The following is a 12,066-nucleotide window of genomic DNA, read 5'->3' as shown; positions in this document are numbered from 1 at the left end:
TGAGTTGATTATAAGGTGAGTTGGTAGTCGAAGGTTCAAAAGCTGCTCCCTAACCTCACCTTCCTGATCTTGGAGGACCCTATTGTTGATTGCCACAGTAGATGCACAGACCAGAGTCTTATTCTAAAAAGGGCCGTGTTTACACTGGACATTTTATTGACCGTAGCGTATCCTGATAGTGCAGCTTTGACTCTGAGGTGTCTATTTCTTGGATATGCCTCATGCTCCCAGCATAAAGAAAATGTCATCTTTTCACAGCATCAAATTACAGCACATGCAGGCAGGAATTCAAGAGCCAGTTTTGTGAGAATTACCCTGAAAACAATGCAGCTTTGGAGTGAGTAGATTAAGTGCAGGCTCCCTTCCAGGCCTCCATGATCAGGGCGTGTGGTGCTCCAATTTTTTTTCCTCCAGCCACCCCATCCTCCCCACCCTCCCAGCTCCTCACTAAAGGCTTCGTCGGGTGCTTTTCGAGTCTGGGCTTCCCGTGCTTGGGTGAATGCAGCCGCGCATCTTTTAAACCCCACCCCCCCCCCTCCGCTCTGAATTCACAGTCGCACCGTACTGACAGCCAAAGCTCGCTGCAGCCTCCTCCCTACTTCCACTTCCTCACCCACTCTTCCCCTCGCCTTCTGTGGTTTGGACAGCTGAAGAACTGTAATCCAGATGCTCTTTGTGCGCACATCTCTGTGTTGTGTTGTTTTGACGGGATCCCACAGGTTACATCTGTTCCCCTGCAGCAGGTGTCAGCTGAGATGTGCAAGTGCGTGCATCTGGAACACGCTCCGGTTTGGTTTGAGCACAACCAATAGACCTAATTGCCTTTTGCAGTAATGAGATTCAGTAACCGATGTGACCATGATTATTCTAGCACAGATGTGAAGTGCAGATAACACAGTCTACTGCTGCATCCTTTCATCGGATAAAAGCCGTTAGCAGCGGATTCATACCTTCGTTACCTCATCTACACAGGGTGCACACACCACCTGAGGCCAAGTCTGTCTTTTTCCATGGTCCATATTATTATCAAAACTTAGCTGCAGTATGTTTACAGTGATCAACCCATCCAATTCCCTCAGCTCAGCAGTAGCACAGTACCTAATGGTAACCACAAATAGTCACACAGTAGCTAAGCTTCCTCAAGTAGGTTACTGGACCAAGCAGAGTGTAGTTACATTTAATTGCCTGATTAATTATAAAATAAATTATCCTGGCTTCCAAAGACACATCAAGGGTGACTGAATAACGTGCCACCTCGAGAGGAGAACAGTCAGCTGATTTCAAGGAAATTTGTTCCAGCACAAAGTTGAATGGGACTGGGGGGGTTTAATTGATGAATGTTAGATGAAATCTTTGCATCAACATGTTGACTGTGAATGACATCCTGATATAAACACGAATTATATTGTAAGGTTGTATATGCATATATATGCCTTTTAATCTGTATTTCTTAAAACCTTCTGAGGCATTTTTCAGTCTGCATGCAAAACATGAATAAATTATAATTTTTTTCAGAAAAGTGCCTGAATCTCTTTTATTCTAATTGGAATTCTGTACTGGGGCAGCTGATGCAGAAGGTAATGAATATTGCCTTACAGACTGTTAAATATCTTTCAGTATGATAGAAAATAAACAGTATAAACTATGCATTTACCTGCAGCCTGGTAGATGGTTTGAGATGCTGTCAGTCTTCGCAGCTCTTGAATAGGCCCAGGGATACTTTGCCTGGACTGCCAGAGAGCTGCATGCTCAGGGGGGCTTTCTAAGATTTCTTAAATGACTGATTTTTATTTATTTATTTATTTATTTTTAAGAATCTGAGATTAATTTCGTTGATTTTCTTTGAGTTTTCTGGCAGAGGCAGGCTGAAACGACAGAGGCCTGGGTTTGCCATTGAGGATCACTAACAGCAACAGGTGCATTGCACAGGCCATAAAAACCTCTCTGGTGCGAGGGGGCGTGAATGACATCCCTCCACACCACTCACAGGTCCGTTAACCCTGCCCGCAGGAGGCTACCCCGCCTTTTACGCCTTTTTAGGGTCAGAACCTGATACCCAAGCTGTCGGTTCCCATACTTATTGGGGTGCGGTCACGTGTGCCACTTTTGACCAGGAAAGGAGCAACGGCCCGCAGGGTCTTCTGGTAGTGGGAGCACCACCTCCGCATAGGCACCTCGCACCAGTGGAGTCTGGTCTCTGCAGCCCCTAACTGTCTCTCTCCCCCCGAACGCGAGACCCCTCGTCTCAAGGAGGTTCTTGCCCTCACGGCCTCGTCGTCGTTTCTATTGCTGATTATTATTTTTTTTTCTTACTGTAAGCTGAGGGGGACGTGAGAAGTCCAAACAGAGGCGCACGATGACAGCTGTCGAAACCCAAATGACTTACAGCAACTCCTACACGATCCACCATGAAGAGGCGTACATGACCCAAGAGGACGACTGGGACAGGGACCTGCTGCTGGATCCTGCCTGGGAGAAGCAGCAGAGGAAGGTAGGTTTGGAGACTGAGCAGCGGGCTGCGCTTGTGCCGCCGTGCGTAATTACGCACAGCTTAACCCATGCCCTCACACAACCAATCGATGGCTTTTTATGCAGTTTAACATGACAAACTGTATAGTGTCGGAATCACTGGCCTCTCCCTAATTGTGTAAAGTCTAAAACAGCCCAACATGAAAGTGGTCATCTGCGCCTTATAGCTGTCCTCACACCTGGCACTTCAGCCCTGCTGGAAGCTGTGTGGGCAGATATTTTAGGCCGTGGAACTTTCTCAGTGTTGTCTTTCAGTTACCCCCGATTGCCTTGCGACGGCTGTCTAAATATAAAACCACCCTCCCCTGTCTTTCGACTACATTTGAATCATGACTTAAAAAATACAGATGCGTTTATCAGCGTTTAAAGCTAACGTGGAACGGGTATAAAACGCGCTGAATTCAGACGGAGATGTGAAATGAAGAGAGGGAATCTTACCTGCAGTCATTTTGATTTATGTCAGTTTTACCCGCTTAGGCCGAGATAAGGTCTGAGTGTAACTTAATTTAACATTAAATACCAAAAAAAACAAAGAGAGAGAGAAATGTTTTCACGTTATTATTGAAAACTAAATGTAATGGTTTGTAAATACAAGCAACAACAGAAAGATCTGTAAAACAGACTTTTTTTTTTAGCCTGAAGTCGTCAGACATACTAAGCTTGTCCGGATGACGAGGCCAGCCGTTGCCTTGGCGACCAGCTGGCCTTGCCTCGTGGGGGACGAGATGGAGAGGTGCGCGCGAGTAATGAGCTGAAGTCAGCTGACGCAGGTGACGTGTGCCGCCGCAAAACTTTGACAGAAACAACCTCAGCAAAGGTTAATGCGGTTTTAACATTTGTGAAAACGTCCCCTTCACACACAAAATTGCTCCCCCAACATTTCAGTTAAGCGTAAAGATACGTATCATCCCTGCTGAGTTAGCTTAACGGTAGTTTAGCTGCTTGCTAAGCTAGCCAGAGTTCGCGTCCTCCGCCATGGAAATACTGGAGCCCAAGCCGAAAATAGACTTCAGATAGATAATTAAACACGTTTTAGAGGCACTGTTGACTTCTAACTATTTCTGAGTATTAAACTTTCTGATACTAAGGTTAGTACAGATGGTATTTTAGGCCTGGATATTGTGCAAGAGACGCAGCCTGTTAGCTAAGTAGCTAATGTTACATCCGGATCACCGAACTAGCAAAGATAAATTAAATCTAATGGGGCTGTTTGACAACACTTACCACAGTTTCATAAATATTGCTTCAAAACGTTTTGAAAGCTCTTGTGTAGCTTTGAAAAATAACATATTAAAACAAGTTTTATTTACCAATACAGACAGTAATGTTACTTCTAGTTTATATTGATTAATTTACCTGTAGAAACTATCTCAGTCACTTCCTGTTATCACCGTTGGCTGAACAGGAGTCACAACATGGAGGAGTGGTTATAAATCAACATTAATGTGATCCTGGTGTGATATTTATGGTTTCAGTATAGAATAGAACCGAATAGAAGAGTCTTATAGAAATGTGAGAGTGATGTCAGAAAGGCTGTAAGTGTTGTCAAAAGAAGTTAAAATACATGCTTTGCATATCTCTGATATACAGTAATTATCAGAGGAAACGTCTGAAATGCCAAAGCATTGATTAGCTGACAGGACAGGAGAGGCACAGGATGGGGAAAAGTCTCCTTTTTGGGTAATTGTCAGACGATACAGACACTGGTATGGATTTTGTACTGTTTTCAAACAAGTGAACTAACAAACACTTATTATTGTTTACATCAATTTGTCATAATTTACATGCTCCTTATAAAAAATGGCAATCAATTGGTCTGATGTCAGCCATCTGTATATTAATATATTAAGGTATTTATTCCAATTTATGTCAATTTTTCTTTATTGTGTTCTATTTTAGTGCTCCTGCTGCCACTTAACAAATCCCCCATAGAGATAATCTTATCTAATCTACACTAATCTAACCCAACCTAATCTAATCTAATCTAATAACACCTAATCTGCACTATTGTGCTGCATTACAGCGCAGAGCAGCGGCATTTTTGACTGCCATGTTCACATGGTACTTTGCAGCGTATCTGCAGAATTGTTCTGTCAGTGCAGAATGTAGAGCCAGAGCACCGTGACAGGCTGAGAGACCTCAACAGATGGTAACAGAGAGAGAGATGGCAAGGCTGGTAGATATACACCCCGGGTTAGTTTCACAGACCTACAAATAAACATCTTCCTAAAAATACTTTTCGACTTGCTCGGCTCCAGCTTCCCTCCCTCCGTGCCTTCTTCTCTGGCTTTTCTTTAGTTAGGCCGAACACTTCCTCTTGCTGCCGTTCTTGGAAATATCCCGTTGCTTTTTCTGTTTCCTTTTCTGTGGCGCGCTTTGTCTTGTTTTTCTGTTTTTTGTCAGTTAGGAGAGTGGTTTTTTTCGTCTTGTGCGCCTGTCAATCTTTTAATGTAAGGTGATACAATAGGCCTTGAAAAACCTCACACAGCCAAGCAAACCCCTCTCTTTAGTCTTCACCTCTCAACCTCCCAGGGGAGCAGGTCATCGTACTCCACTGCTCTCCTCGGCATGTAAAATCTAGCTTAAGGAGCTGATATCAGCCCATAAATATAGCCGGTGCCTCATTTTGTAATGTAATGAATATGAAAGGAAATCCTCGCACCACCTGTTGTGTCTTCTATCCTTGAAATTTCAGTGGAAAAAGCTGCTCAGCACTTGACGCAGTAGTGTTTGTCAACACACAGTGATGCTGAATCTGATACTGGACATTAGAAATTGTGTGTGCTTGGGTATGTGTGTCTGAACTGAACTGTACATCTTGACATTGGTTTATATTTAACATGAAGTCACTCTTGTAGATTGCTAACTAAATGATTCATGGCTCGGTTTGGACCAGGAATTTTATTTGATAGGAGCTGGCAAAAATAGTGCCAGATACTGTCTATCAAAGGGTGTCAGCTGGAATAAGATATGACAGGACAGAGTGATGAGATTTGGCTGCATCTTGTCTTGGTGATATTCTTTCCTCAAAGCAGCTGTAATCCTAGAAATAAGAAGAGTTTGGTTGTCAGACTGATTCAAGAGATGAGGCGAACAGGCCAGTCAGGGACTGAAGTAGATGTTTCCATGAACTCTCAAAGCTTATTGATGTCTGCCTCACCCAGATGTTTTGCTGACAGCTCACAGAGCTCATACTCTATCTTATTTGACCACATTTACAGAAAGTAGTGATCTTTATGAAGGGGATCAATAGCTCTTTAAATATTAACTGGCACTGCAGAGGACTGCGCTCACAACACCACTTGTCGTGCTGAACACGTGGCCGTTACTTAGAAACACTATCGTTGATCGTTGATAGGTGTAGTGCAGTGATGCACTGGAATATTAAAAGTAACTAGAAAAACTCAATACTCCAGAAAAGTTCACCACTGTGATGGAAGACATCTTCTGTTTCACATAGTTGAAGAGTTCAGCTGCTAACTAAGTGAATGACTGGCTGCCTAATGTAGCTTAAGTGAGCAATAACCTAAAAATACCCATTACATAGGGTTATCAACATTGGCTGAGCCTATTAGCCATATGGTGAGAGCTTCATATACATTCACACATGTATAAATACACCCACACAACCACAAAAACAAAGATGTCTTAGGCTTGTCTGAGGAAGTGTTTTTGTCCATCGTCCTACATTGTTGGATTTATAATGATATTTACCAAAGTCACAAAATGTTAAACTCAAGTTCAGCCCGTCGCTTAAAATGTTTTCAGGTGAATGCAGAGATAAAATATTGAATTATTCCCCCAGTCTCATGTGTGAGTACCATGTAAATCGAGTAAGCATGCCAACAGATGTGACTGATCCATCAGTTATTAGGGACGATTAAGAGGTCGTTTTTGTGCAGTGTCTAATTATGAACATTTATTCCCGGGATTAACAGTAACCATCATGCATTGAGACACATTGGTTATTTCTCCATCCTTTTTTTTTACACCTTCTAAATTAGATTTGCACTAAATCTTAAGTGTTTCCAGTGTTTTTTTTTACCTGTTCTATTCCACAGGGTGTAAAATGAATGAAGTGTCCAAAAGACTGATCGTCAGATCCAAGTGTTACAAAGTTATATTCAGTAATGTGATATTTATCCACTCAAGCTAATGTAATACCCCACTGTGTGGGCGATGAGAGGTCCTCGGCTGCTGCGTAATCGAATGTATTCTTGTCTAATCTCATTTTGCACTTATCAGACCAGTAGTGCAGCAGCCAGACAGCGTTATTGATCTCACCTGCTACCTGGTGTTTAGTGAGACAATACAAAAACAATACATGGACAGTGATGCGCACTGAAGGCAATGTACTCGTAGCTTGTAGAACATTTTTTTTATGAATGTCATATTAAGAAGAAGCTGTCTAAACCTGAGATTTCAAATCCCTCCAAGTGTAAGACGTTGTGTTGACTCTGTGGTGTGTGTTTTTGAAATGATCCTGAGTTACACGTCGAGCCAACAGTTAAACTGAAAGTACTGAAATCACATTACCAGTGGTAATGAATTGGCCATGTGTTCCCTTTACAGTGGGGACACACTGTTGCATAATAATGTAGCATATAAATCGCCATCTCTTGTTTGAGATGGGATGTGTTCGATCCAGGTCTCAGGTTTCTCTTTGCAGAACTAAACTACATGATTTTAATGTAAGTTGATGAAAGAAAAGATTTCGTCACTGAGCAGAGGGACAGCTCAGAGACGCCGTTAGTGAAGAAATTAGACCGACTCCCCCAGTTTGAGCTCACCCAGCCTACAGCACCTAATCCCAAGGTGCACTTTGGAGAGGGGGGCATTTTAGATTCCCTCCCATGATTCATTCTGTCAGGGTCATGTGATCCCAGGGCAGGAACAGTTACCCAGTAGAGCTGATCTCTCAGCATATTTTCACTCACCAGACCAGTGGCGCACACAGAGACTTCTTTTAGTGGCTAAAATGAGACCACTGTGCAAGAAACATGCTTTAATATTATTCAGATACATCAGTCTTTAACATTTTAACATGTGTTTAAGGATTTACAGGAGGCACTGGGCTGGAAGTGGTTAAAGTATATCTACATAGATGTTTGACTGAAGCAAAAAGTGAGAAGAAAATGGCAGGAAATAAAAAAATAAAAAGGCAGGAGTCCTCGTTATCCCCTCCTGTGTGTAAATATATGCGACTCATCCTTTATCTCTGAGAAATGATTGAATTATGACTCATCATTTTCATAAAATCTCCCAAGTGTTTAGCATTAATTCACTGTCTACTGAGTTTGACATTAAAAATCAAAACTATTTCACAATTCACAAAAGTTTTAAAGTCTAGTGCAGTTGAATTGTGTCAAAATAATAGCATTAATTAGCCCAGTGCACTGTGTGTGTGGTGTGTGATAACACGCAGAGAGTAGGCGTACGAGGGTTAAGCGTAAGTGGAGAGGTGAGAGAGCTGCAGTCAGATCAAATAGCAGTTTCTATTCCAGAAGCCGTGTCCATGTAGGGAGGCTTCTATAAACTGCTTTAGTGCAGGCGCAGGAGCCCTGGGAGGCCGCAGGAAGGGCTGAGGAGTGTGTGTGTGTGTGTGTGTGTGTGTGTTACATATTCTTCATGCACTGGCGTTTTATCAGCATGAACGTGTGTTACTGGTGAGTTTTGTGGATGAGTTGTTATGAGGACTGGGACACAGTTTGAAGACAAGTTCTTGCAGAGTGTTGTAATGGCAGAAAGCAGACGCACGATACAACCGCAGTGTCAGGATCCACCGGGGGAAAGTAGAAATGATGATTGATGGGCCGTGAGAGCAGCCATCTTGATCTGATCAGAGCAATCCTGTGGGTCCGTAAATAAAATAAAATGATGCATTGGTTAGAGAAAAGTGCCTGCTTGACAGCGGAGTTACTGCCATCTCGGTTATGTTCGGTTTGTGTTTGTGCAGACGAGCAAAACTGAACCAAAAAAAAAAATAAAGCAGAATCTGTGTTTTCGACAAATGAGCCTGCAGCCATGCCAGTTTTAGCTATTATTATTCGTCAGGGTCAGTGCTGGTGTTGGAAATGGAGACTTGTGTTTATGAGGAAGCAGAAAGCTGCCAAGATGCCAGGTCTGTGACCTCAGCAGCGAATGACACACAGAGGAAACATGGCCGAACACCGACAAAATGTCACCTCGGGTCCTAATGGTGTCGGACTGAGAAGCCACGTTCGCGTCGACCGTTCGGTTTCCTGTAGTAATGAGGCGAACTGAACACTGAACCTGTCTTTATGAAAGTAAATGCATAATGTTCGGGCTGAATGCCGGCTGCGTGCGATGGATATTTATAGGCAGCTGGTAGCAGAAGTTACAGTCATCAGTTGGAGGTCTGCTGAGATGATGGGTCTCTTATAATAGGACTGAGGTCATGAAGATATCATTATGTACTTTATAATGCCTTAAGAAGCCGCAGTCGCAAAGCGCTCTGACAGATTATTGCTAGCTCCGGTTCAAAATCTAAGCACACTGCCATCATTTCTGACTTTGTCTAACCTTGAGATGTAACTTGAAGCGTTTTACGTCATGACTGATAGAAGCTTTCACTGTCCTGTTTGGATTTTGTGCAGTTGATTAACAGAAGATATTGTCGTATTCTGAGCTGTTTAATTCAGAGTCAAAGATGTTCATTAGCTGTCGTGTCAGTCATGTTATAGGTGTTAAAGCAGGACTTCCTGAATGAGGAAGCAGGCAGCAGCAGTGGTCAGTCTGCTGTCACCTCACTTTCACAACGTACAGATCATGTGACCAGAGCAGCATACAACCTTTTTTGTGGTTCTCTAGTTCAGGCAGAAGTGGAATCACAAGGTCGACAGTGACTTGCTGTTTTCTGCTAAATGAATGCTAGTTAGCGTAGCTGTGTTAGGGTTCAGTGAAGGTATCCCTAACCCGGTGTTAGTATAGACAACCTGACATCAGTTTCACGTGTGGTCTCCCATGGTTCCCGTTAAGATCGAATGAGCTGATTGGACAGTTTTACCTCTATTTCAGAGAAAGAACTCGCCTTCTGAAATTAGACACAAGCCTCCCCCTGCTCCTTCTCCTCCTCCTCCTCCTCCTCCTACCCCCAATCCGTCCTCATTCTCAGGCCAGCCGCACCGCCATAAATCCTCCACAACCACTTACACCAATTCATGTCTGCCCTATCAGTCTCCGCAGTCCAGAGCTCATTACACGACAAAAGACTCTGCGTGCTGCTGCAGCCAACCATGAACCTGTACGTTCACCTTTATTCTCCACCATCGATCACACAGTCAGTCAATTCATCTGTTGACTGGGGCGACAAGAAAGAAGGTGATGGAGGTGTAAGAGTGAACAATGAAAGATAAGGACGCTGTATGTGATAGTGTGTGTGCAGCAAGCACTAAATCAGGGTTGTTGTGTACAATCTCAAGTCACAACGGCATGAAAAGTGACTTTTCCATGCATTTATACACCAAAAAATTATAGAAATTAATAAATTGTTCTAGTTTTTAAACAGAATTGGCATATGTTAGCCGTGTTAGCAGCGGGAAGCGATGGCAGTGTCGGTCTCAGCAGCTTTTTGAGGGATCGCCATGAAATGTTGCTGAAATGCTGACGTCCAGGTCGCTCAGAGGATGAATCCTGATGATTCTGGTGACCCCCTGCCACCATTAGTTTGACATTTATGGTTTTGAGTGAATTATCTCGATAAGCATTGGGTGGATTATCATGAAATCAGGTACAGGCAATGCCCTTGGAATGATTTTAATGATCTCTGACATTCCCATCAGCTGGCTCGTCCTTCGTGTCCATTCTTCTTCTAACCATAGAGAAATCCAAAAATCTGAAAGATGTGCCACACTGCTCCTGCTCTGTCATTCCTGTCAGCCTTTCTGATGCTTCTGAAAACACCTGCACACACACACACGCAGAGACACTGCTGGAGGAGCTCATTGTTAAGTTTTGGCTGGTATTTCTGGCAGGCATCATCATTCTGGTAGCACAGTGACCTGGAACCATGTGGCAGCGGAACACAATGTAAGGCAGCATAATGGAGCGGAGCAGGACACAATGTTTCCCTGCACTGAGCCGAGGCAATTAAATATGACAACGCAGACAGATGGTTGTGTCAAAGCAAGTGACTGACTGAACCAGGTTAGCCAGCCGTCCCCTTGCTGTTGTGCAGCCGTGGACGGAAAATAAATGGAGTACCTGGGCTGCGGATGATGCGGCGCAGGCTTGTCAGGCACAGCTCCTGTGTTTCCGAGCGGCACGAGTCGTTTTGTTTCTGTCATAACCTTATTTCTCGGAGCGCAGTGATGGAACTGCTCGCCTGCGTGCCGTGAATTGACATCAGATGTCTTCATAGAGTTATTCGAATGCCGCAGGTGATGTTTAAGCACGGGGATGTCTGACGTGTCAGCAGCGAGCCGTTGCGGATTTACGTGACAGAGAGGAGCTTAATATCACGTTCTGTCTGCTGAAAACATTAGCTTTGTTCTCACGGTCGAGGGTGGAGGGCTGTTGTCTGCCCCACCTGTTGTCTCACCAGCTAAAATCCCTTGTGCCTACAGTATATCTCACTGGCATCTGGCACAGGGTTGACACACACACACACACACACACATGCACTGTGACTGGAAGAGGTGTCCTAGGCCTTTTATCCTCTAAACACAGATTTAAATCCATGGGTTTGGACCAGGCCTTGCATTGGAAGCCAGCAGCGGCCCTGTTGTCAGCAGGGTCTCTGGGATATTAGCCTGTTAATCCGCCATAGAGAAGAGGCGGAAACGAGGGCGATAAATTGGTGCTGGATGAGTGACTGCAGCTGAGGTATAACCTGAAACTGCTGCTCACATGATTTTAATGAAGATTTTGAGCTTCAGAGAAGTTATAATACCCCGAATTAATCGAAATAGAGACGGTCCATCAAGGTTTATGCTGTGCGTGAAGTGTAAGAGGAAGTTGCTCTCAGCGGTTCCTTTCTATGGCTGTAATGGTTGTTGACATTGTGAGGGGATTAGAGGTGAGTCCATAGGGCAGGAGAGTTCAGGTTGGCCTATTAGAGGTGTGTGTTTGGGTGGGCGGGGGGGATCAACTCTTGGCTCTTGTGTCATTTTCCCAAATCGTCCCCGCGGCACCCAAGTTCAGGGCACCTGGTGCGTTTGGGAGGGGGGGTATTTAAAGTCCACAGGCGAAGCAGAGAGGAGTTTGGGGGGGGCGGGGGCTCCTAAATGTCGGCTACACCTGTTGTGTGTCGTAACTCCTCTCCCCCGTGGTCCTGTTACTTTATCGGCTGTTGAAACTCAGTGGAGGAGTTCAGGGCTATTGTTGTTCACAAGAGACCCCTGAACACAAGACAGTGATGTCAGACACGAGGTCAGCGAGGAAAACAAAATGCATAAAGCAGGCAGTTATTCCGGCGTGTGGAGGATATCAAACATCAGTGGTTTGAGGTCCAGGGTGTAGGGCTGTATAAAATTCAGCCCTACACCGTGTTTCACCTGCTTCACTGTAGATTTGGTT

At 44.1% G+C, this 12,066-nt stretch overlaps 1 protein-coding gene across 1 annotated transcript in view; it reads left to right on the top strand.

The window, feature by feature from the left end:
- Nucleotides 1-12,066, top strand: part of actn3b (actinin alpha 3b) — a 32,431-nt gene that overhangs the window by 2,034 nt on the left and 18,331 nt on the right. The window contains exon 3 of the mRNA XM_076724439.1: nt 2,320-2,491. Coding sequence (XP_076580554.1) covers nt 2,357-2,491 — 135 coding nt within the window. The 5' untranslated portion in view covers nt 2,320-2,356. The remainder of the gene's footprint in view (nt 1-2,319; nt 2,492-12,066) is intronic.

This window comes from Chaetodon auriga, chromosome 24, assembly GCF_051107435.1.
Source record: "Chaetodon auriga isolate fChaAug3 chromosome 24, fChaAug3.hap1, whole genome shotgun sequence".
Classification (NCBI taxonomy): domain Eukaryota; kingdom Metazoa; phylum Chordata; class Actinopteri; order Chaetodontiformes; family Chaetodontidae; genus Chaetodon; species Chaetodon auriga.
The sequence above is the reverse complement of the archived record's forward strand: the minus strand, read 5'-3'. Positions and strand labels throughout refer to the sequence as shown.